The 22941-nt window shown below is 44.5% G+C and overlaps 1 protein-coding gene across 2 annotated transcripts in view; it reads left to right on the top strand.

Annotated features, from left to right (window-relative positions):
• CMTM8 (CKLF like MARVEL transmembrane domain containing 8) overlaps positions 1 to 22195 on the top strand; it is a 104760-nt gene extending 82565 nt beyond the window's left edge. The window contains exons 2-4 of one of the 2 annotated variants that reach the window (XM_032320530.1): positions 8275 to 8448; positions 20040 to 20156; positions 21753 to 22195. In XM_032320530.1, the coding sequence (XP_032176421.1) occupies positions 8275 to 8448; positions 20040 to 20156; positions 21753 to 21836 (375 nt within the window). In that variant the 3' untranslated portion in view covers positions 21837 to 22195. Of the gene's footprint in view, positions 1 to 8274; positions 8449 to 9249; positions 10233 to 20039; positions 20157 to 21752 lie in introns of those variants that run through there. The other variant, XM_032320434.1, reaches the window with a different exon arrangement.
• The last annotated feature ends 746 nt before the right edge of the window (positions 22196 to 22941 follow it).

Genomic DNA, 22941 nt, shown 5'->3' with positions numbered 1-22941 from the left:
TTGATAATTTTTCTGGGTAGTTTCTGGGTTAGGAGTCATTTTCCGATTTGAAAGCATTTGCCTGTGTCTTCTAATATCCTAGTATCCTATTGCTTTTAGTAAAGTTCAAAAGCTATTCTTAAAAAAAAAGAAAAAAAAAAAAAGCTGTTCTTCTTTCTGACGCTATTCAGGTCTATAGGTGACCTGTTTGTTCTTTGGTCGTTTAAAAAATCTTTGTACCTGATATCCTGAAATTTCATGTTGTACCTTTTCCATTTGTGTCTATTTTCATCCATTCTGCTGGCTTCTCAGGGGAGTTCTTTTATGTAGAAATTCATGTCCTAAATTTTGAGGTTTCTTGAGTTATCTTGTGGTTGACTTCTTTCCCTCCTTTGTCTCCTGTCTCTGTTCCTGGAATGTATCATTCAGACACCTGACCTCCTGAACCCGTCCTCTAATTGTCCTCTTTTCCTGTTTGTTTGTTTTTTTCCTTCATCTTTTTGTCTTTTTTGCCATCTTTTCTAGAAGATTTTCTCAATTTTATGTCCCACTTTCAGGCGTTTTTAATTTCTGCTAGCCTATTTGTAATTTCAAAAGCGAATTTTCTTCCCACAGGACTGTTTGTGTCCTTCCTATAACCTATTTCTGCTTCACTACTGTAATATCTTTTCTCCCTGAGGATACCGATTTTTTTTTCTCTCTCCCTCTTCAAAGTTACTTTCTTCCAGTTTGTGTTTTGGTCTCAGCTCCCTGCCCCATTATACGGCTTTTTTGTCATCATAGATCTGGTAACCTTGGTTGTCTGCCTGCGTTTTGAAAATGCAAAGCTGTTCGGATGCTCTAAGCACATAGGTGGGGCTTATCAACTTGGAACTCCGTTGTGGACTGGCCGGGCCAAGCTGTGTGTTGGTGAATCCCCAAGGTCTTTTCTCTTGGGTGAGTGAAGGCTTCACTGCCAGTGCCCTAAGAACCCAGTGGAGGGGAAAATGTTAGGGAGTGGAAGGATGGGGAAGTCTTCACACTGAAGAGTCATTTCAGCCCTTCCTTCCCCTCCCCTCCCTTCCCTTCCCCTTCTTCCCTCTGTGCCCAATTTTGGTCTCGAACTCATGACCCCAAGATCAAGAGTCACACGCTCCACTGACCAAGCCAGCCAGGTGCCCCCCCCCCCGCCTTTTTAAAATATTTTATTTATTTATTTAACAGAGAGAGACAGATCACAAGTAGGCATAGAGGCAGGCAGATAGAGAGGAAGGGAAGCAGGCTCCCCGCTGAGCAGAGAACCCGATGCAGGCAGGGCTCGATCCCAGGACCCTGAGATCATGACCTGAAGGCAGAGGTTTAACCCACTGAGCCACCCAAGTGCCCCGCCCCCTTTTTTTAAAGCAGTCTAGGACCCAGCTACTTTAAAACAGCTTTCTGCAACTCCACGACTTTAGCCTTCCCCCCTTCTCTCTCAGTCGCTGTTCTAGTCCCAGAGGTGCCTGAGTCTTTTCAGACCTTGCAGCGACCATGGTTTGGTTCTTGCCTTTCCCCATGAACCAGCTTAGTTAGACCCCAGCTTTCTCACAGTGGCCAAGTCCGTTATCCCTCATCCACGTGTTCCAAGCTGCTGAAACTGTGTCGCTTTTGTCTCCTTTCCTAATCATCCCATTCTCGTGATAATTTTAGAAGGGTTTGGGGAAGGAGCAAAATTAGACTCGTGTGTTCAATTTGACATCTTTATCCAGAAGCCTAAAATACATGCTGAAGCTACCATGCTGGCACTGGTACCGCCGTCTCCCAGATGGGTGGAAGAGAATAAAGATTCCAGAAACTAACCCAATATATGAAAAGTCACCAATATGTGGTAACAGATCAATCGACTAGTTGCTAGAAAAAATAAAATTGGCCTTTCCTTGCCCCATATAGAGAACACAATTCTAGTTGGATTAAAGACCTAAACCTGTATACAAGCTGTAAGAAAATACAGGAGAATATTTGCGTAATCCTGGGTTGAGGAAGACCTTCCTAAGGTGGGAATAGAAGAAGGCTTAAAGGGGGACCCATTAACTACATAAGAGGTTAACACTTCCGCAAGACAAAAGACTGTTACAAAACCGTTAAAAAACAAACTTGGGTGGGGAAAATATTGCCACATGTGGCGTTACCATGCCTCTTCTCTAAAAACCTTTACAAATCAGGAAGAAAGTGATTTTTTAAAAACATATCAATAAATAAGGAAGGGGGTGCCTGGGTGGCTCAGTGGGTTGAGCCGCTGCCTTCGGCTCAGGTCATGATCTCAGGGTCCTGGGATCGAGTCCCGCATCGGGCTCTCTGCTCAGCAGGGAGCCTGCTTCCTCCTCTCTCTCTCTGCCTGCCTCTCTGCCTACTTGTAATCACTCTCTGTCAAAAAAATAAATAAAATCTTAAAAAAAAAATAATAAAATAAATAAATAAATAAATAAGGAAGGAACTCGAGATGGCTAATAAGCATTTGAAAAAGTGCTATCACACCCTCACCACTAATCAGGAAAACGTAAGCTAAAACAAAAAGAGTGCTGTACACCAGCGATTTTTAAAAAATTTTTATTAACATATATTATTAGCCCCAGGGGTACCGGTCTGGGAATCACCAGGTTTACACACTTCACAGCAATCACCATAGCACATGCCCTCCCCAATGTCCATAACCCCACCACCCTCTCCCTACCCCCCCCCACAACCCCATACACCAGCAATTCTTTTTTTTTTTTTTTAAGATTTTATTTATTTATTTGGCAGACAGAGGTCACAAGTAGGCAGAGAGGCAGGGTCAGGCTCGATCCCAGGACCCTGGGACCACGACCCGAGCCGAAGGCAGAGGCTTAACCCACTGAGCCACCGAGGCACCCCATACACCAGCAATTCTTAATGTGTGGACTCTGGACTGGCAGCATTGGCACCACCTGGGACTTGCTGACCTACGGAAAAATCTCAGAGACTGGGTCCCAGCCCTCTGTGGTTTCACAAGCCGGGCCAGTGATTCCACGTAACCAGGAGAATGAACCAGTGACATTCAGTGTCATGCTTGAATCGCACCATGCTCAGTGAAAGAAACCAAACCACAAGAATACCTACTGTAGGATTCCATGTATATGAAGTTCAAAAACATGCACCACTCAGGTGTTAGGAATCAGGATGATTGTTACCCTTAGAGGAGGGCAGGAGTAACTAGAAGTGAGAATGAAGCTTCCAGGCACTGGTCACGTTCTGTTTCTTGGCGTGGATGCTGGTTCTACAGGTTTGTGCAGTTTGTGAAAATTCGTTGAGTTGTTCATTGTGGATTTGTACATTTTTCTCTATGCTGCAATTCAGTGAAGCAGGGCAAGGTTAAACATGAGATCTTTCTCTCTCTCTTTTTTTTAAAGATTTTTAAGTCCTCTTTATGCCTCATATGGGGCTCAAACTCATGACCCCGAGATCAAGAGTTGCATGCTGTACCAACTGAGCCAGCCAGATGCCTCAATGATCTCTTTTTTTATTTTTATTTTTATTTATTTATTTATTTTTTTAAGATTTTATTTATTTATTTGACAGACAGAGATCACAAGTAGGCAGAGAGGCAGGCAGAGAGAGAGAGAGAGAGGGAAGCAGGCTTCCTGCGGAGCAGGGAGCCCGATGCGGGGCTCGACCAATGATCTCTTTTTTTAAATTGGGTTTTAAATTATTTAAAACATGGGTACCTGGGGTTGAAGGGAAAAGCATGCTTTAGTATAAGTACAGTTAGCACAAGGCCTTGATGAGTAATTTGGCAGTATCTCTAATACTTAAAATAGCCTAGAAATTCTGCCTCTCAGAATCCTTCCTGGAATTCAGGTGTATATTATAAGAATGTTCCCTGGGCATTTTTATACAAGCGTAAAGGAGATAACTTCAATTTCTCTCCATCGGGAACTGGTTACACGAGTTATAGAAAACTGGGCAACTGTCAAAATTGGTGTAGATCTGTATGTAGTGGCGTGAAAGGAGGTCCCCCATGATATTATTCACAGAGAGAAGCCAGTCACAAGCCCCGTGTACAGCCTGATCCATATTTTCAAGAGAGAAAGAAAAGGATGTTCAGGTGGTAGTTACAGATGCAAGGAAAAGAAGTTAAGAAAAGTAGATTTAAATTTTTTGTATTGGTTTCTTTTGAAATTTGTAAGTGGTTGGGGGTTGTTGCTTGTTTGTATATTTTATATATACTTTCTATATTTTTTAAATTTTTACCTGCATTGATCACTTTGGGAATTCTTTTTTTTTTTAAGTCCTAGCTTTACTATTCAAAAAAGTCTTAGCCTTAAAAAAAATGCTCATCAGTGAAAAAAACAAACAGTATTTTTGTAGTCTAAGCAAATAAAGATTTAGTGTTTGTCTTAAGCAAATAAAGATCTAGAGATCTAGAGTTTGTCTTAAATACACACATGCACAGCCAGCAGGGGAGGACTAACATTTTTGTAGAGTGATTTTCGTCAGTATTGGTATAGTGGTAGACGAAAGGCTTGCTTCTTGTTTCTGTTATCTAGGAAATTCACTTGGGTAGAATTCTTTTCTTGACGGGGGCATTCTTTTAACTGTGTGGGTGAGGTCATGGGTCAGGTATTCCTGCTTTTAAAGAGATGACTCAGTTAACGAAATTGTCCCCGTGTGTAAAAGATGAGCACTGCTAGCCTGTTAAACAAAGCGTCTCTGGACAGTGGGCCCTGCTTGCTTTAATAATGAAAAACGTCTTTGCATTCAGAGCCAAGAGCTGTTAGCGGAGCCGGTCGACCTGGACACAGGCTCATGCTGGAGACTTTTAAACCCTTGCACTCCCCTTGGGGGACAACCTGACCCTGTTTGCTGTGTTTCTTCACACAGTGATGTTTCTTCTGTGCATCACCAACAAAAGGCTGTTCTGACTCCTTCAGTTGGAATCAGGAATCCCGTGATGTTATTTCAGACCCCACCGTGCTGGATTACATCTATTATCAGTCTCACTGATCCGATGAGGATCTCTCTGTGTGTAGATTACCTGTCAGTTATGATGAATTCAGGCCGAAACCCCGTCCGTGTGAGGCTTAGCACTTTCTGGAATTCTGTCTCATTTTGCACGTCTTCACTTTTGATCAATTCTGCTGCCACGAATGGAAGCGTAAAAACACGTCTCCATTAAGCATTGCTTTGGAATCATATACAGTATCAAATGGATAAAAGGAACCGCAGCTTTCACCTCCAAAGGGGAAGCAGCAACACTGAGAGTCTGTCTTGAACTCCCTGGCACAGCATCCAAACTGTAGCAGATAGGTGGTCTCCTCACAGTGAGCAGTGGGCAGTGTCCCTCGGAAACCTGTCTGCGGGCTTCATGACCTCACAGTAAGTTTCCTTCTGAAAAGAGGGGCCTGCACCCTTGTCCCTGCAGCATCCACTTGTCATCCTTATCTGGAGGTCCTGCCCGCCTCAGGCTGGGTTGGTTGAAAACGGAGCTCTGAAGCTGTGGTGTAGATCCGCCCCTTCACCTGTTCTTGTTTCATTGTTCAGGTGAGGAAGTGACAGTCCTCTTATACACCGTACATCTTTCCAGAGACTCTGCATATCTTTCCACTCTGTCCTAACCTACTAAATTTGTTCAGGTCCTGCCCTGGCCACTTGGGATGTGTGTCTGGAATTCCCTCACTTCCCAATAGTCGCTGCCACCATCTTGGTCTTGAATACATCATCTTCTCCCACTGGGACTATTGTGACAGTCTGTGAGCTTGTCTCCTCACACATACCCCCTTCCCTTCCACGTGCCTATCCTCCCCAAGCAGCCAGAGTAGTACTGTAGCCAAACTAATGTGCGTTCTCTCCATGGTGAGACACGGATGGAAACCCCACCAGGCGGAGGTCTCGTGCAGCAAATAAGGAGATCACGGGGAATCACTTCCAACGCCGTAACTCCCCAGGCAAGGGTGAAGGGGTTCCTTTTATTTAGGGTGAGGATGAATATTTAGATTTGTCACTGCATGTAGAGGGGAGTGTAAGGCTGCGTGTGTGCCCTAAGGAAACCTGCCTGTACATACATTGTGTGTTATGTAAATGAGGCTGGGGCTCCTCTGTGGAGCTTGTGGGGAAATTTTTTTTTTTTTAAGATTTTTTTATTCTTGTGAGAGAGAGCACATGAATGAGTATGAGCAGGGGAGAGGGGCAGAGGGAGAAGCAGGCTCCCCACTGAGCACAGAGCCCAATGCGGGGCTCCATCCCAGGACCCTGAGGTCACAACCTGAGCTGAAGGCAGACGCTTAACTGACTGAGCCACCCAGGTGCCTGGAGATGTAATATTATAATAAGATAAAGGTATCTGTCAGTCATTCCCTGGGTCACTCTGTGGGCTCTCTGTAGAGGCATGAGTGGGGTTTAAGTTCAAACTGTTCTGGGGGTTCTGGGCCACCAGAACTCTGGGTCCAAGCATTCGCTGTTGCTTGAGGGGTAGTCTCAGTTTTCATCACAGGATGTTGTACCCGTTCGGTCTTTTTTCTCAGTTAAGAGATAAGCTAGAAAGCAGAGCTTAAGGAAAAATGTGGGACAGAGGTCAGTGGCTACAAGCAGGTGAGCAGTAAAGGTCAGGTCTTGGGGTCTAGCTGGTGACAGTATTAAAACTTTACCCTGGTCCTATCACTGTCTTGTTCCAACCTGTCACCACCCTTAGGAGAAGGTACAAAATCCCTAGGCCTCCTGGGCCCATATAACCTCACCCTCTCCGACCTCTCAAACATTTTGCACCAGTGTCCTAACTTAGTATACTTTCTTATAGGTTCTAGAATACAGCAAAGCCCTTCCCCCCCCCCCCCCCAGACCTTTGCCCTTGCTGTCTTCTTGCTTGTCCGTCTCGCTAGCTTTTCCTGGGTCTTCAGGATATTCTGCAGTATGGCCTTCCCTGACACTCCCCATGCCTGCAACAAGGGTGTATCTCTCTATTATACACTCATACTTCATTTTCCTTCATAGCATTTTCCACAATCACAATTATTCAGATATTTCTCCCCACTAGACTTTAAGTTATGAACCACAGGGTTGGTTCAATGTGTGTCCCACCCATCCTTGGGGCCTCACAGCAGGAAGCTTTGGCAGAGTTTAGTGCTCTCAAAGGCTATAAACAAATAAGTGAAAACAATCTTCCTAGATTTGTGATTAAAATTCCTGTAGTATTTTGTTCCATATGCCACAAAGAAAGCTAAAAGAGAAATGAAATAATTTGTCCTGAGCCTGAACAGCTAGAGCCAGCCCTGGACTCCTGGGGATATGGTTGGGATACTAACTTTTTCATGACCTAGGAATAAAGTCCTGGTCCCTGGAAGGTGCTGGAATATGAGATGCATCCTTTGTGCTGGCCTTCCTTTGTTCAGGACTAAAGATGCCCACAGTTCAGATCGGTTTCCTTTCCCTTGATGAAATCTTCCTTTAGTCAATTGGAGATTGATTTGGCTTTGGGCTTGGTCTTATTCATCAGCTGTGAAGATTTGGATGGCTCTTCCTGGAATAAATGCACAGCTTATGTTAAAATGCTCAATGCCGGCATCTGCACTGGGCCCTTGGGTGTTCTCCTTTCTGAAAATTCTCTCAGGCCATGCATTATTTGCCATCTGCCAGGGGACAGGGCAGAGAGGGCAGCGGTGGCAGGTGGGGAGTCCTCAGAAGTTCGTCCCTTGAGAGAAGATAGTTCCGTGGACCACCTCAAGTGGACCTGCAGTCTTGTTCCTTGAAAGCATCAGCCTGTGAGCAGGTGTGTGTAGCTTCTCCCCTCGTAGTGCTTCAGAACTCCTTATTAGTGCCAACATTTAAAAATCAAGATGATCCTGTACAAACTTGACTTTCTGTGTTTTCTTGAGGGGAAAATAAAGATGACAATCTAGCAAAACTGACCCACAATAGGGGAGCCTGCCTGGTCCAGCCAGTGGAAAATATAACTCTTGATCTTGGGGTCATGAATTCGAGCCCCACCTTGGGGGCTAGAGTTTACTTAATAAAAGATTGGCCCAGAGCAGTTGGCTGGAGCTAAGTAGAGACCACCCCTTACAACAGATACAGTTTTTCTTGTTTTCTGGTCTCTGTTCAGCCAACCACGTTCATCTCTTGTACCTCCCTGGCATTTGTGGGTACGTGAGTCTGCAAACTTGAGTCTGCAACCCCTGTTTTGTATTCGTAAGTCATGTGTGTGTGTGCATATGAACAAAAGCTGTAAATGGCACCCTAACATTTTTTTTTTCTCTCTCCCTGCTTCCTTCTTTACCTTCCTCTTGTGTCTTCCTTTTCTTTCGAACTGCCTCTGCCATTTTACAGGTTCTGGGACTGCTGGTGTGGACGCTGATTGCTGGAACCGAGTACTTCCGGGTCCCTGCGTTTGGCTGGGTCATGTTCGTAGCTGTATTTTACTGGGTCCTCACCGTCTTCTTCCTCATCATCTACATTACAATGACCTACACCAGGATTCCCCAGGTGCCCTGGACAACGGTGGTAAGGAAGCCAGGGGTCGTCGTCTTGTCCACTGCCCACTAGGTAGGGTGGAACTTAGTCCTTCCTAGTTCTTAGTGTTGGAATTCAGGGTTGTTGCTCTGCCAGCAAAGCAGGGGACAAAGCCAGGGAGAACCCAGTGCAGCAGGTGTTTTATACCTGGGTATGAAACTGGCCATGCTGGAACATCCAGGAATTTCTTTTAGTCAAAATAGCAAACCGGTTCTCGGAAGACTGAATGAAGAGAGAAGTTCACTTCTTCATTCATTCCCCATAAACACCATCACCTAGAAACAGGCACATCAGGGCATCAGCCTCAGCAGACCTCACTTCCTTCGAACCCCTCCTGGGGCCATAACCTTAGCCTTTTGCACACAGACCTCTTTGATGTTGGGGAGCACAGTGTGTGCAGAATTAGAACGAAAAATGAACTGCTGTTCAAATAAATGGGTGTCTTCATAATTGGAAGCAAGTGCAGTCAAGGATGATTGGATGCTTGTGTTGGCTTCAGACGCCGTACTGGGTGTGGGATAAACTAAGAGGAACACATGGTGTGGGATGAAATAGATAAGCAAATGCACCTGTCTTAGTTGGCTCCAGCACCATAACAAAGCACTACAGACTGGGTAGCTTAAGTGACAGAAACGGATTTCTCACTCTTCTAGAGGATGCAGTCAGGTGTCAGGAGAGCTGGTCTCTGGTGAGAGCTCCCTTCCTGAGTTGCAGGTGTCTGCTGTCTTGCCGGGGCCTCACATGGAAGAGAAAGAGAGTGTGAGCTCTCCTTCATCTCTTCCCACCCTCCAGAGCTCATCGAACCCGGATTACCTCTCAGATGCTGCATCTCCAAATAGCACCATGTTGTCAAGTAGAGCTTCTGTGCACCTGGGGGGACACAGACATTCAGTCCATAATATTCTGCCCCTGCCTCCCCAAAATCATGCCCTTCGAATGTGCAAAATGCATTCATTCCATCTCAGCCTCCCCAAAAGTCTTAACTCGTTCCAGCATCGACTGAAGTCTAAGATCCAAAGTTTCGCCTAAATGTCATCGAGATCAAGTATGATGAGATTGGAGGTACAGTTCATCCTCAGGCAGAATTCCTATCCAGCCGCGAGCCTGTGAAACCAGACAAGTTATGTACTTCCAGGATACAGTGGTGGGACAGGCACAGGATAGATGTTCCCTTTCCAAAAGGAGAAATAGAGAAGAAGGAAGGGGAGGTGAGTCCCAGGCAAACCCGGAACTTACAAGACAAATTCTATTGGGTCTTAAGTCTCCAGAATAAGTCTCTTTGGTTCAGTGCTCTGCCATTAGGCCTCCTGGGGTGGCATTGTCACCCCTATGCATCTGTTGGGTGACCCTGCCCCTGAGACACAGAACCCAGAGAGGCAGGCCAACCCTTTGAAACTGAGGAGTAACCAACTTTTCCCTGGGGCCTGATCATCTCTGCATCAGCCTCTCGGTGATTCATTTTTTTTTCTGGAAGACTGGCATGTATTCACAGCCAAATGGCTCTGTGGTTCGAAGTCGGCAGCAATTCTTTATTTTGTCCCATCTCCACCCTTTTCGTTCAAATGGCAGCAGTTTCACAGGTATAATCCCTTAGCCGTTCCTGGCTTCTGCTGACACATGATTAGATCTGTGGTTTGCATCCATGATCTCTTTATCAAATGGTTGTTTGGCCACACCTGTACTGTTCTCTTTGGAGCAAGCTCTTTCTTTCTTTTAGTAGTTTTTTTTTTAAATTTATTAGAGAGAGAGAGAGTTGGGGGGAAGAATGGAGGGAGAGGAGGAGAGAGAGTCCTAAGCAGACTCCATGCTGAGTGTGCACAGCCCAACATGGGGCTCGATCCCAAGACCCCGAGATTACAACCTGAGCTGAAACCAAGAAGAGTTGGATGCTCAACCAGTTGTGCCACCCAGCACCCCAAGCTTTCTTATTTTTTTTGCAATATGGATGGCTGAGAACTTTCCAAACCTTCAAGTTCAACAGTTTCTTCTTTAATTCATCTCTTTCCTTGTGCATTTTACTATAAACAGGAGGAACACTTTGCTTAAAAAATCTCCTCATTTAAATATCCAGTTTTTGGGACTCCTCGGTGGCTCAGTCATTTAAGCATCTGGTCGTGATCCCAGGGTCCTGGGAGCGAGTCCTGCATCCACTCCTTGCTCAGCAGGGAGCCTGCTTCTCCATCTGTCTGCTGCTTCCCCTTCTTGTGCTCTCTCTCTCTTTGACAAATAGATAAAGTCTTAATCAGCTTCAGCATCCATAGTTCTTGTATGTTCTTCAAAATTCTACAGCCTTTACTCATTATCCAGTTCCAAAGCCAATTTTATATTTTTAGATCTTTGTTACAGCAACATCCCACTCCTGGTTCCAAAATCTCTCTACCCCACTCTTGTTCTAAATTCTGTATTACTCAGAGTTCTCTAGAGAAGCACGGGCTTTAGTTTGTGTGTGTGTATAAAGAGATTTATTAGAAGGAATTGGTTCACATGATTGTGGAAACTGAGAAGTCCCAAGATCCGCTGTCCACAAGCCAGAGACCCAGGAATGCTGATGGTGTAGTTCCCGGCTGAGTTCAAAGGCCTGAGAACTAGGGATGCTCTAAGTTCTAGTCCGAAAGCCACCAGGCTTGAGACTGAAGAAGACCTGATGTTTCAATTCAAGCCTAAAGGCAGGAAAAAAGACTGCTGTCCCAGCTCAAGGCAGTCTGGCAGGAGCACTTCCCACTTACTCAGCCTTCTTGTTCTATTCAGTTCTTCAACTGATTTGAAGCCCACCCACTTAGAGAGGGCAGTCTGCTTTACTCACTCTGTAGATTCAAATGTTAGTCTCATCCAGAAACCCTCACAGATAGACCCAGAATAAGGTTTGACCAAATATCTGTGTATCTGTGGCCCAGGCAGGTTAACATACGAAATCATCCCATCATCATGGTACCCTGTAGAAAGTGTGACGGAAGTTACCATCTTAGCTGGGACAGCTGGGAACTCTTCCAGGAGGAGCCAGCATTTAGTGTCATCTTGAAGACTGAGCATGCACATCCTAAGGGGAGCTCACAGAGATAAAAGGTGAGGTCTCCCTTGCCTTGGAGCATTTGCAATCTTGTTGGGGAATTTGAAGTAGCTGCATGATTTAAGAAAAGAACCCCATTTAGTGCCACATGTGTCTGTATGAAACAGACCTCTAGAGTGATATTCTCTTTTTATTTTCAACCAATATATCAGAAAAATATCCAGCTCCCAATAACTGGTTGATAAACCAGATTTGAAGTATAGCGTATTTGTGGGTTGTAGACAGAAATGAACTTGGCAGGCCTTGCCCACAGCACCATCACTGCTCAAAATGTACCTGGCTTTGTTCTTCCTGGGAGCTGCCTTCAGAGCTAAGTCAACCCACAAGAAAGCAGGTCTCATTCGATTTCACAAAACACAGTCACTGCCTCTTGACGGTTTTCCCAAATACAAAAGGGAGGATTCTCCACTACGATTCTCAGAAATGTGGTTCTGAAAGTAAAACCAGTCGATGTGCCCGGAGCCACCTGGGGCAGCACAACCAGCCTTGCTGGATTTGGGGTCCTGCCTCCCTGGGTGGGCACCGGGAGGAAAGACTCATTTGGATGTGGGGAATCAAAAAAGGGGAGCCCCTTGAAGTAGCAGTCACAGGGAGAGCATACAGCCCAGGGGGGCGAGGGCATGTAAGGAATGCTGTTATGGAGAAAGAGGGGTCTTAAAAGGGTGTCTTGAGCAAAGTGCTTGGAACTTGGAAGAAGAGAACTTGGAGACTGTCACAGGAGAGGAAGTGGGTAAATGCGGGAATGAGCCGTACCTTGCATTCCACTCCTGCTGAGTCTCAATTCCTAGGGATGTTATCTGGATCAGGGCTGGGCAAACTTCCGCTATACAGGACCAGATAGTAAGTATTTTCTCTTTGGGGGGCTATACAATCTGTCATGACTACTCAGCTCTGCTTGCACCTTGAGATCAGCTGTAGACAATTTGCAAATGAATGAACGTGATAGTCTTTCCTGTAAAACTTTATTCCTACAAACTGGCTGTGGGCCAGATTTGGCCTATGCCCATAGTTTGCTGACTTCTGCTCCATATCATCTCTGGTCTCTCTCTTCTCTAAGCCAAAAGTACTTCCACTGACTTTTACATTAAAAATTTTAAATTTCAAAATATTTTAAAATAGTTTCTTTTGTCTTAATTTATTTTTCATTAATTTATTATTTTATATTTTTAAAATATTTAAAATGTCTTACTACATTAAAATTTTTTAAAATTAAAGATTTATTTACTTATTTTAGAGAGAGAGAACAAGGGAAGGGTCAGAGGGAGAGAGAGAGAAAATCCCCAGCAGATTCACCACTAAGAATGGAGCCCTACATGGGGCTTCATCCCAAGACCTTGAGATCATGACCTGAGCCGAAATCAGGAGTCAGCTGCTTAACCATCTGAGCTACCCAGTGGTTTAAAATATAAAATATAAATTTTAAATTCAAATAAAATTTTGAAATTTAAAAATAAAGTTTTAAATAAAAATTCAAATTTTAATTATTTAAATTTAAAATAAAAATTTAAATTAATTTAAAATTTTAAATTATTTATTTAAATTTAAAATAAAAGTTGAGGGGTGCCTGGGTGGCTCAGTGGGTTAAAGCCTCTGCCTTCAGCTCAGGTCATGATCCCAGGGTCCTGGGATCGAGCCCCACATTGGGCTCTCTGCTCAGCGGGGAGCCTGCTTCCCCCTCTCTCTCTGCCTACTTGTGATCTCTGTCTGTCAAATAAATAAATAAAATCTTAAAAAAAAAAGAATTTAAAATAAAAATTGAAAAAATTATAATTTTAATATTAAAAATATTTAAAAATTAGAAGAATGCTCTAGCTCAGTCGGTAGAGCATGAGACTTTGTTTCCCCCCTAAGCAATAACAATATTGGATTTGCTCATAAATTTGTGATTTGGGAGGAGCTCAATAGGACAGTCTAGCTCTGCTTCCCTCATCAGCTGGGATGGCTTGAAGGTGGCTGGAGGCTGGAGTCATCACATGACTAGCAGCTGATACTGCTCTGGCCAGGGTCAGAGTACCTACACATGGCCTCTCTGTGAGCCTGCTTGGATGGTCCACAGACCAGTGGCTTGGCATATATATATATACACACACATATATATATTTATATGATTATATAATTAATTACATATTTATATATTATAAATATATAATTTTGTATATAAATATATGAATTATATTTAATTATACATTGTATATAATTATATATTTTTAATTCTATAAATATATAATTTTTAAAGTTTTAAATTCTTTATTTACATTCAGATTAGTTAACATGTACTGTATTATTAGTTTAAGAGAGAGAATTTAGTGATTCATCATTTGCCTCTAACACCCAGTGCTCATTCCATCAAGTGGAGCATGAGACTCTTAATCTTGGGTCTGTAAATTTGAGCCCCATGTTAGGTGAAGAGATTATTTAAAATTAAAAAAATAAAATTGAAGTATTGCTTTTATTTTTTTTTTCAAGATTTTATTTATGTATTTGAGAGAGAGAATGAGAGAGAGTGAGCATGAGAGGTGGCAGGTCAGAGGAAGAAGCAGACACCCCCCCTCCACATCTTCACCCCCCCCCCCAACTGAGTAGGGAGCCCAATTTGAGACTTAATCCCGGGACTCCAGGATCATGACCAGAGCCGAAGGCAGTTGCTCAACCACCCAGGCACCCTCAAATATTGTTTTTTTGGTTTTTTTTTTTTTTTAATTAACAATGCTCCCTTCTGGCACTTCCTAGTTTTAAAATGCTTTGATTTGCTTGATCAGAATTCATCATAATGAAGTGTGTCCCCCTTTTTTAAGCCAGAAAATGGAGATTTAGAGCCTCATGACTTCTCCCAGATGCACACACAGCTGGGGTCCATCTCTCTCTATTTCCATCCAGCATTTTTTTCTGATCTTGTTCCATTCCAGGCATGCCTCTGCCTGAGTAATGTATAAGAACCCAACCAGCAGTCAGGAGACCAGGACTTGTAGACCCATTAGAGTTGTTGAATCCTTCATCTTATCAAGCAAGCCCGTCAGCCTCCACCTACAGGTTGCACACTCACATGTGGGCCAAGACCAGACGGGTTATGCAAGTGAGTGTAAATTCAGTGAGTGCTGAATTCTCACCACCCAGAAACAGTTTGGAGGCATCTTAACCAAATGGGGAATATTCTTCACTTCCCAAAGAAATAAATTGCAAACGGGCTCTCAGAATTGTTAGATCTGTTGTTTATTTCCCTCCCTAAGGCAATCCAGAAATCTGGGCTTTTGTGTGAACTCTTTCAATTTTAAAATATTTATAGCCAAATTTTAAAAACTTATTTTGTTACTGGCAGATGCTACAGGTCAAACATGTCTGACTTCGGGTTGAGGGGGTTTCTATTTCCTGCTTTGAGAAGCCCCTTTGCGACCTCTCCGAGCAATCGCGAGTGGGTTGAGCAGTGTTAACTGGACATCCTGAGTGGGGTCTGCAGAAAGTTTTCACGTGTAACAGTGGAGGTCTCAGGTCTTTTATTACCTGCGCCCAGCAGGGGCTCATGTAGAAACAGACTAGATTGGACGCTCGCTAGCCCCCACTGTATGTCCCACACTAACTGAAGCATGACAGGGGTCAGGCGGACCGGGACTTTCCAGAGATAGCCAATAGGCTTCTGGTGCCAGACTGAGCCTTCTAGAATTTGACTGCTCAAAGTGCAGCCCCTGGACCAGTAGCATCACATGGGAGCTTATTGGAAATCTTTGGCCCTGCCCCAGACCGACTGGATCAGAAGCTCTATGGAGGGTCTGGAAATCTCTATTATAAGCTTTCCAGATAATTCTTAGGCACCTAATGTGTAGAAAACACAGGTTTACAGATAATACGGGTCCACACCTCTTCCCTGGAAGCTTTAGGCCAGATATGTTTGCAATCACGATTTTTCTTTTTCCAAATTTTAGGAAGAAGTAATCTGGTGCATTTATTACATAAGTTGACCCCTCCTCCTGAGTCTGGGGGCAGCACTGTAATCAGACATGTTAATATTTCTGCAAAATATAGGCATTTTCCTGCTAAAAGGAATGATAAAGACTGCATTGCTCCCATGTCCATGCTAGACAGTTTTCGTTGTCAGGTGACTTTGGGATTTACTTTTGGTTTTTTGGAGCATTTGGGGAATATCTAAGATTTCAGAGAAGGGATCAGTAGATCCCTTTTAGTCCCCTGGAAGCTTGACTGGGAGACCTCCCAAGGGACACTACAAAAAACAGAGTGGTAGTTTCGCCCTATATCTCTTTGCTTGACAAGGCATGAGCTTTGCACTGGACTTGGCTTGACAATAGGCATTTTCCTTAACACATATGAAGAGAATACAGGTGCATATTTACTGTCTCCTTCCTTAACATGGAGCGGGAACCACAGCGGGTTCCCGAGAGCACCTCTGAGCTCCTGGGCAGTATCATCTACCGGAGAGGCTGCAATGTGCTTTCTGACAAATCTGGTCTGAGCTCAAACTTCAAGGCAGAACAAAACAGTTTGTCCTCAGAGCACAGCACCAGGACCTCCACAAAAGCTTTTTCTGAGGATTCGTCCTCTGCACCTCACCCCTGTTGGCTTCGCTGCAAGCACTCGGAACCACAGGGGTCACAGGGCAGAGGCCGGTGGGCGTGGCCTCCTGCTGTGGGCAACTGCAGCCATCATTGGGAAATCCCTGCTGAGTGCCAGAGGTCATGCTGGGTCCTTCAGATCTTAAAGTGTTTCACCTCCCACTAACTGCAAAGAGGGAATGGATTATTTCTGTTTGGCGGGTAAAGAAACTGAGACATTAGAGGATTTTTGTAGGAATGGGATGCAGGTCCTGGGAGGCCAACCGCAGTTGTCAGCCCTGGAGTCTGCTTGGCTCCCAGGGGACACAAGTGCCCTGGTTCTAGTCTTTAGGAATTCGCTGGAAGAAACTGCCTCCCCTCTACTGGGAAGGAATGAAGCATTCTTGACAGTTAGGTTTGGTCAGTGGCAGATCCCAATAACACAGTGTGGAGGGTCAACAAAGGGGCTAGCTGTTTGAGGGTTTTTATCTATGGGTGCCTTTATGGGGTGGGGAGGACATTTTATACCAAAGAGGGATCAAATTTCAGAAAAGAATAGCCTCCCTCCACCTTCCCCAAAAGGGAATAGCTGGAAACCTTTTATTTTTTTTTTAATTTTTTTATTCATATATAATTATTATTAGCCCCAGGGGTAAGGTCTGTGAATTGTCAGGCCTACACACTTCACAGCACTCACCATAGCACATACCCTCTCCAGTGTTCATAACCCAACCACCCACTCCCTTTCCCCCTACCCCCAGCAACCCTCAGTTTGTTTTGTGAGATTAAGAGTCTCTTATAGTTTATATCCCTCCAGATCCCATCTTGTTTCATTTTTTCCTTCCCTCCCCCCCCAAATCCCCCACATTGCCTCTGAAATTCCTCATATCAGGGAGATCATATGATAATTGTCTTTCTCTGATTGACTTATTTCACTCAGCATAATACCCTCTAGTTCCATCCACGTCTTTGCAAATGGCAAGATTTCATTTCTTTTGATGGCTGCATAGTATTCCATTGTATATCTCTACCACATCTTCTTTATCCATTCATCTGTTGATGGACATCTAGGTTCTTTCCATAGTTTGGCTATTGTGGACATTGCTGCTATAAATATTCGGGGGCACATGCCCCTTCAGATCACTACATTTGTATCTTTAGGGTAAATACCCAGTAGTGTGATTGCTGGGTCGTAGGGTAGCTCTATTTCCAACTTTGTGAGGAACCTCCATGCTGTTTTCCAGAGTGGCTGCACCAGCTTGCATTCCCACCAACAGTGTAGGAGGGTTTCCCTTTCTTCGCATCCTCGCCAGCATCTGTCAGTTGGAAACCTTTTAGAAGGCACTGTATTTGTTCAATGACCCCTGGGGTCCAGGGATGCGAGAACTGTCATTTGAGTTGGAGGAGCTCAATGGTCGTTCAGCTGGAACAGTCTCCAACTCAGGTCCTATTGCTCTGGAGGACTGTGTTTCCGAAACACTCTGGGCTGTTCCAGAACCCGCTGAAGCTTTCTTTGCCTTGCCCTCCTTCCCTTCTGTAGTCCCACAGATCTCTTTTTCCAACCTCTATAACAATCTCATATCCAGGTTCTTTGCCTTTCTTTTTTCTTTCCTCTCTCCACCTATTTTCACTAGTTTCCCACACCTGGTGTTCCCCCAGACATACTTATTTTGGGAGTCCTCGAAAGATGGGGGGAGCCATTAGGTTTGGCTCTGAAGTAGCCGAACAGAGGCTGTGAGAACCCGTTGGGACCCTTTGGGGTGGTGTGTGGGGGAAGGAAACTCTTCCCCACTTCTCTCCAAGGGAAATAGAATTTCTTGTTTCCTTGCGAAAATCAATTGGGCCACACTTAGTACAGAGTCGTGTTCCCACTCCCTGTGCAGCCGAGCAGCAGCGGGGACAAGGGCCCGAGCCTGTGTCAGGGCGGTCCTGGCCAGGCTGGCCTCTCAGGAGTTCGCTCACTCTTTTCTCCCCTTGTATGGGGACTGGACATGCAGGAGTGCCCCCAAATCCATGTTTAAAGACATTCTTCACAGCAGTGTTTATAATCCTGGGAAAACTAGGAACATCAAATGCCTATCAACAGGTGAAAAGTTCAATTCGAAGGTGTTCATGTCATGACAAGAATTGAGGTCCCTGTGTTTGTACTGACATGTGAAATTGTCCCTGGTATCTTTCTCAATGAAGAAAAAAAAAATCCCAACGAAACAGAGAAACCCCACTGAGTTTCCTGATTCTATGGCTCTGTTTGTGTAAGAGTGCGTGTTTGTGTAGACCTCAGAGGAAAGGGTTGAGGTGAAAGGAGTAGACTGACTTTCTACTCCAGATTATTCTGTCCAGACGGGATTTTGTTTGGTTACCATGAACGTGCATTACTTTTTAATTTTTTTTCTCTTATGCATTTTAATGTTTTAAATGTACTACATGGCTAATTTATTAAATGAATAAGCTTAACTGCTACCCATAAAATGCTGCAAAATGGAAACTGAAGTCTCACACCCCTCAAAGATAACGACATCGAACTGTTTCAGCATTTAAGAAAAAAAAAAAAAGGAAGTCCTTTACTTGGCAAATAATATATGTGCAAAACTCTAGAGGTAATGTGCAATTTAAAAAAGAAAAAAAAAAACACTAGAGGTTTAAAAAAGGCACAGATGTGTTCCTGGACCAAGAAAACCCCACAACCAGCAAACATAATGAATCATCCAGGGAAACCAGGGCTTCCTGGGGACTTTTTTTTTTTTTTTTTTTAAGACTTCTTTATTAGGGAGAGTGAGGGAGAGGAGAGGGAGAGAGAGAATCTCAAGCAGACTCCCTGCTTAGTGGGGAGCCCAGTGCCGGGCTTGATCCCAGATACCTAAGATCATGACCTGAGTGGAAATCAAGAGTCGACACTTAGCCAGCTGAGCCACCCAGACGCCCCAGGGGGCACGTCTCTCATGGCAGGCGATCTTCATGGGCAGCCTGAATCCTGGGACTGACCCTTATCATAAAGGTTAATCTCCTTAACCCAGAACAATATCAGCAAAGTGTGGAGGTGGTCGGAGGGATACACAGCCCACCTCAGAATGTGAGGACCTGCCTCTTGAAAATTCTTCGTGCCTTTCTTTCTTCTAAAAGAAAAAGATAGTGCTTCCCTCTTACCCCTACCCATTCCTGTCTCTCTGAATTACGGAGGGAGAGCTGTTAGACCCTTGGTGGCTGACCTCGGAGAGGAGCCATCCTCTTCCTACCTGTAAAAAGCATTGGTTTTCTGCCTCAGCTTTGCCCCATCCCATCCCCACTTCTCCCCCTTGTTCTACAGACAGGATCAAGTTTTGCACATTTCACAGTATGATTTCCTGAAGTTTAACTATAACCGAAAACCAAATATCTACTTGGATTTACATCTCTCTCTTCTCTAAGAATAGGAAAAAATTAGATGAAGCCAAGGGTGAGATTAGTTTCCAGAGGGCTCTATTAATATGTATAGTGTTCTCTTCATTTTTAAGAAGTTGCTGCTAGGATTGCTGCTTAGCCTGAGGGGAATAGAAGATCGGCTGGGGCTGCTTTGGGAAGAGCTGTCTCCCAGCTCTGGGTCCGGGACAGGTGCTGAAGTGCCATGGCAGCTGGGGCCACCATCCTCACAGGGAGGCCCCCAGCTTCCGGCCTTCCTCAGCCAGTAGGTTGCCAAGTCTGAAATCTGGATGAAGCAAGGATCAAGAGCAAATTGAAAGGGAGAGAGGTGGCCGAAGGACAAGGCAGCCTGGGGGTCTTGGGGACAGGTGAGGGGTGTCTGGGTGTGCCGTGTATAAGCTGGTGGGAAGCCCCCTCTGCCCGGAGGCACAGATAAGCTGCTTCTCAGATCCCTCATCCCTGCCCCCTCCAAGTGTCCAGATGCACCTCTTACCAGACCTGGTGTGCAGTTCTTGAGCAATCCAGAGGTGCCAGACCTTCCACGCTCCCTGACCTCCCCACCTCCCTGTCTCCCCCAGGGTCTGTGCTTTAATGGCAGTGCCTTCGTCTTATACCTCTCGGCAGCTGTGGTGGATGCATCTTCTGTCTCCCCCGAGAGGGACAGCCACAATTTCAACAGCTGGGCAGCCTCATCGGTGAGTGACCAAGCCCTTTCACCTGCCCTGTGGTCAGGGTCACAGTCTTCTCCTCCCAGAGGGGCTGGTGATCCAGGAGGAGGACCGAGCCGTCTGTGGGGGCAGGAAAGCCTCACCTGTGCTCCTAACACTCTGGCAATTATCTTGTTGGTTGGAAAGCTGCAAAAATTACTAGGGCCTCCTGATGGCCTGAAGTGAGCAGGGGCTAAATGACCCAGCTTGAGTGAAAGTCAAATAGGCAGAACAAGATAAGTGTTTGAGGAAGAAAAAATATTTGAGACAGTCTGAGAATAATTCTACTGACCACAGTTCAAGTGGGAAGACAGTTGCAAAAAAAAAAAATGAGCACACTATGATTTTATTTTTACTTAAGAAGTGGAGATGTTTGTTTATGCAATGAGAATGCTTAGGAAAGCACACGCCAGCAGAGGTTCCTTCCAGAGATGGTTGGGTGGATGGTGGGGGGAGCAGCCTGAGGGGCTTCTGCCTTTTTTCTATGTGCTTCCATACTCTTTGCATATTTACACCATAAATGTGTATTGTAGTTCGATTTTAAAAATGAGTTTTAGAAGTTTCTCTAAGATTGGCCTTAAAATATTCCATTCCCAAAAGAAGTAATTGGTGGGGATGGGGTTGGGGGGATGGAGGTTAGACAGGAATACCAAAATGATCATGTTAAAACTGATTGATGATATACAACCGTTCATTATATTCTTCTTCTTTTTTTTAAAAGTAGGCTCCATGCCCATTGTGGAGCCCAACATGGGTCTTGAACTCATGATCCCGAGCTGAGATCAAGAGCTGGACGCTCGATCAGTTGACTGAGCCACCCAGGCAACCCTCCTCCTCTGTTTCTTATAGTCTTATATTTATATTTGAAAGCCTCTATTTAAAGGTAGAGAGCATGGTGCACATGGTTCAGTCAGTTAAGTATCTGACTCTTGATCTCAGCTCAGGTGTTGATCTCAGGGTCTGGTGAGTTCAGTCCTGCACTGAGCTCCATGCTGGGAATGGAGCTGACTTAAAAAAAAAAAAATTAAATCACAAGCTTTAACAGCACTGGGCTCCAGCTATCATGCAGCAAGAACCAGCCAGAAATGCCTGATGGCTGCCCCTTCCAAAGGGCCTGCATTTTCCCTGCTCACCATTCATACCCCGTGGATTCATCACTTCCTCCCACACACTTGACTCCTTTATTTAACTGACCCTATAGCAATCTGAGGTTAAGCCCTGGTCTAAAACTGTCTGTACTAAATTAGGAATACATGTGTTTTTCTCAGATACACAACCACCATGTTTACCCCGAAGTGAACACCCTGTGGTTATTTGAGCAAAACTACAAGCTTTCCAGATATGTTTCCAAAAAAGAAAGACAAAAAGAAAAGCAAAGCCCCAAAACAGAAAAACCCCGAAACAACCAACATAGCCAGGGATCATTTCAGAAGGAAGGTAATTGAACCAATAAAGCAATTTTAGATAAGAAAGCCTGGAGTCAAGGGATGCTATAAGTGCCTGATTCAATGGAGGTGAAATGATAACTTCTGCTAATTAGAATGTGCCCTAAGCCCTCTTTCTGTTATGCTCTGTTTTCTCCAGTTCTTCGCCTTTTTGGTCACCATCTGCTATGCTGGAAACACATATTTCAGTTTTATAGCTTGGAGATCCAGGACCATACAGTGATTTGCCATTTTGAGAATTTTAAAAGAAAGGAGAAAACAAGAAGAATCTCACTGTAAAAAACAACAACAACAACAAACTGTAGGTATAATGTATATTTCCAGAGAATTGTATTTAACTAATGGTTTTATATACTTAGTTAAATTTGCTCACAGTGGCTTGTTACAATTAAACTGGATACTTACTTGCAAATTGTTGTAGCTTATAATGAACTCTTAAATATCCTGTTGATGTCTTCATGGACCTTATTTTCTTAGACAATGTATAAATAGGTAAATTGCTGATGTTAAGACTGTGTCAAGTTTGTAAACTTAACTTTTAAAATGCCAGATTCTTTTCTGAATTAAATGTTTCAAAATCTGGGATAAGGTGTCTGATTTGAGAAAGGAGACCTACTGCCAAAGCCCAGGGTTGGGGGCTGTGGGAAATCTTTATCCTCACAAGGCTGCTTAGTGGTAGTATTGTCCAGACACCCTTGTCCACAGCCACCAGGCCAGGATAGTAGAAGAGACCCGTCTCCCCGAGGCTGGGGGGGGGTCATCAGCGGCCACAATTCCCACATGCCAACCAGCTGGCCCAGAAGGCATCTAATGAGACATGGCCTTGGAGCTCGGTAACAAGCTCCCCCTGAGTGATGCTGCCGAGTGCCCAGACTGATGGGCTGTGTGGTTATTGTTTCCTAATATATATTAAAATAAGTGTATAACCATTAAACCGATAAATACTTGCAGGTACCTTAAGGTACCTGCTGACCCCACAGTGACACGTGTACCGTACTTTGTGGAAAATACCTGACCAAGATGTCTCCAGTCTCCACAACTTACATTTTGTGGCCACACTGTTAGAGACTGTCAGATGACGGGAAGAACCCCAGGCAGCTAGGCAGGTGCGTGTTGAAGCAGGGTGGTTCTTGCTGGCACGGCAGTGTATCTTGGGTGATTTTTTTCAATGTGGGCTTCTGTTGAAAAACAAAAAACCACAGAAACATTAGTATAGTTGACGACAGTGCAAAGTCTTAGTTGCTCGCTCTCTGTGGGCACAACTCCCATGGCCTCTACTCTCCCAGTGCCGTTTCTCTCCCCTGTCAGTTGTTTGGTGGGTCTTCCTG

Source organism: Mustela erminea, chromosome 1 (genome assembly GCF_009829155.1).
Source record: "Mustela erminea isolate mMusErm1 chromosome 1, mMusErm1.Pri, whole genome shotgun sequence".
In the NCBI taxonomy this organism is placed as follows: domain Eukaryota; kingdom Metazoa; phylum Chordata; class Mammalia; order Carnivora; family Mustelidae; genus Mustela; species Mustela erminea.
Note: the sequence above shows the minus strand (reverse complement) of the source record. Positions and strands in the feature narration are given on the sequence as shown.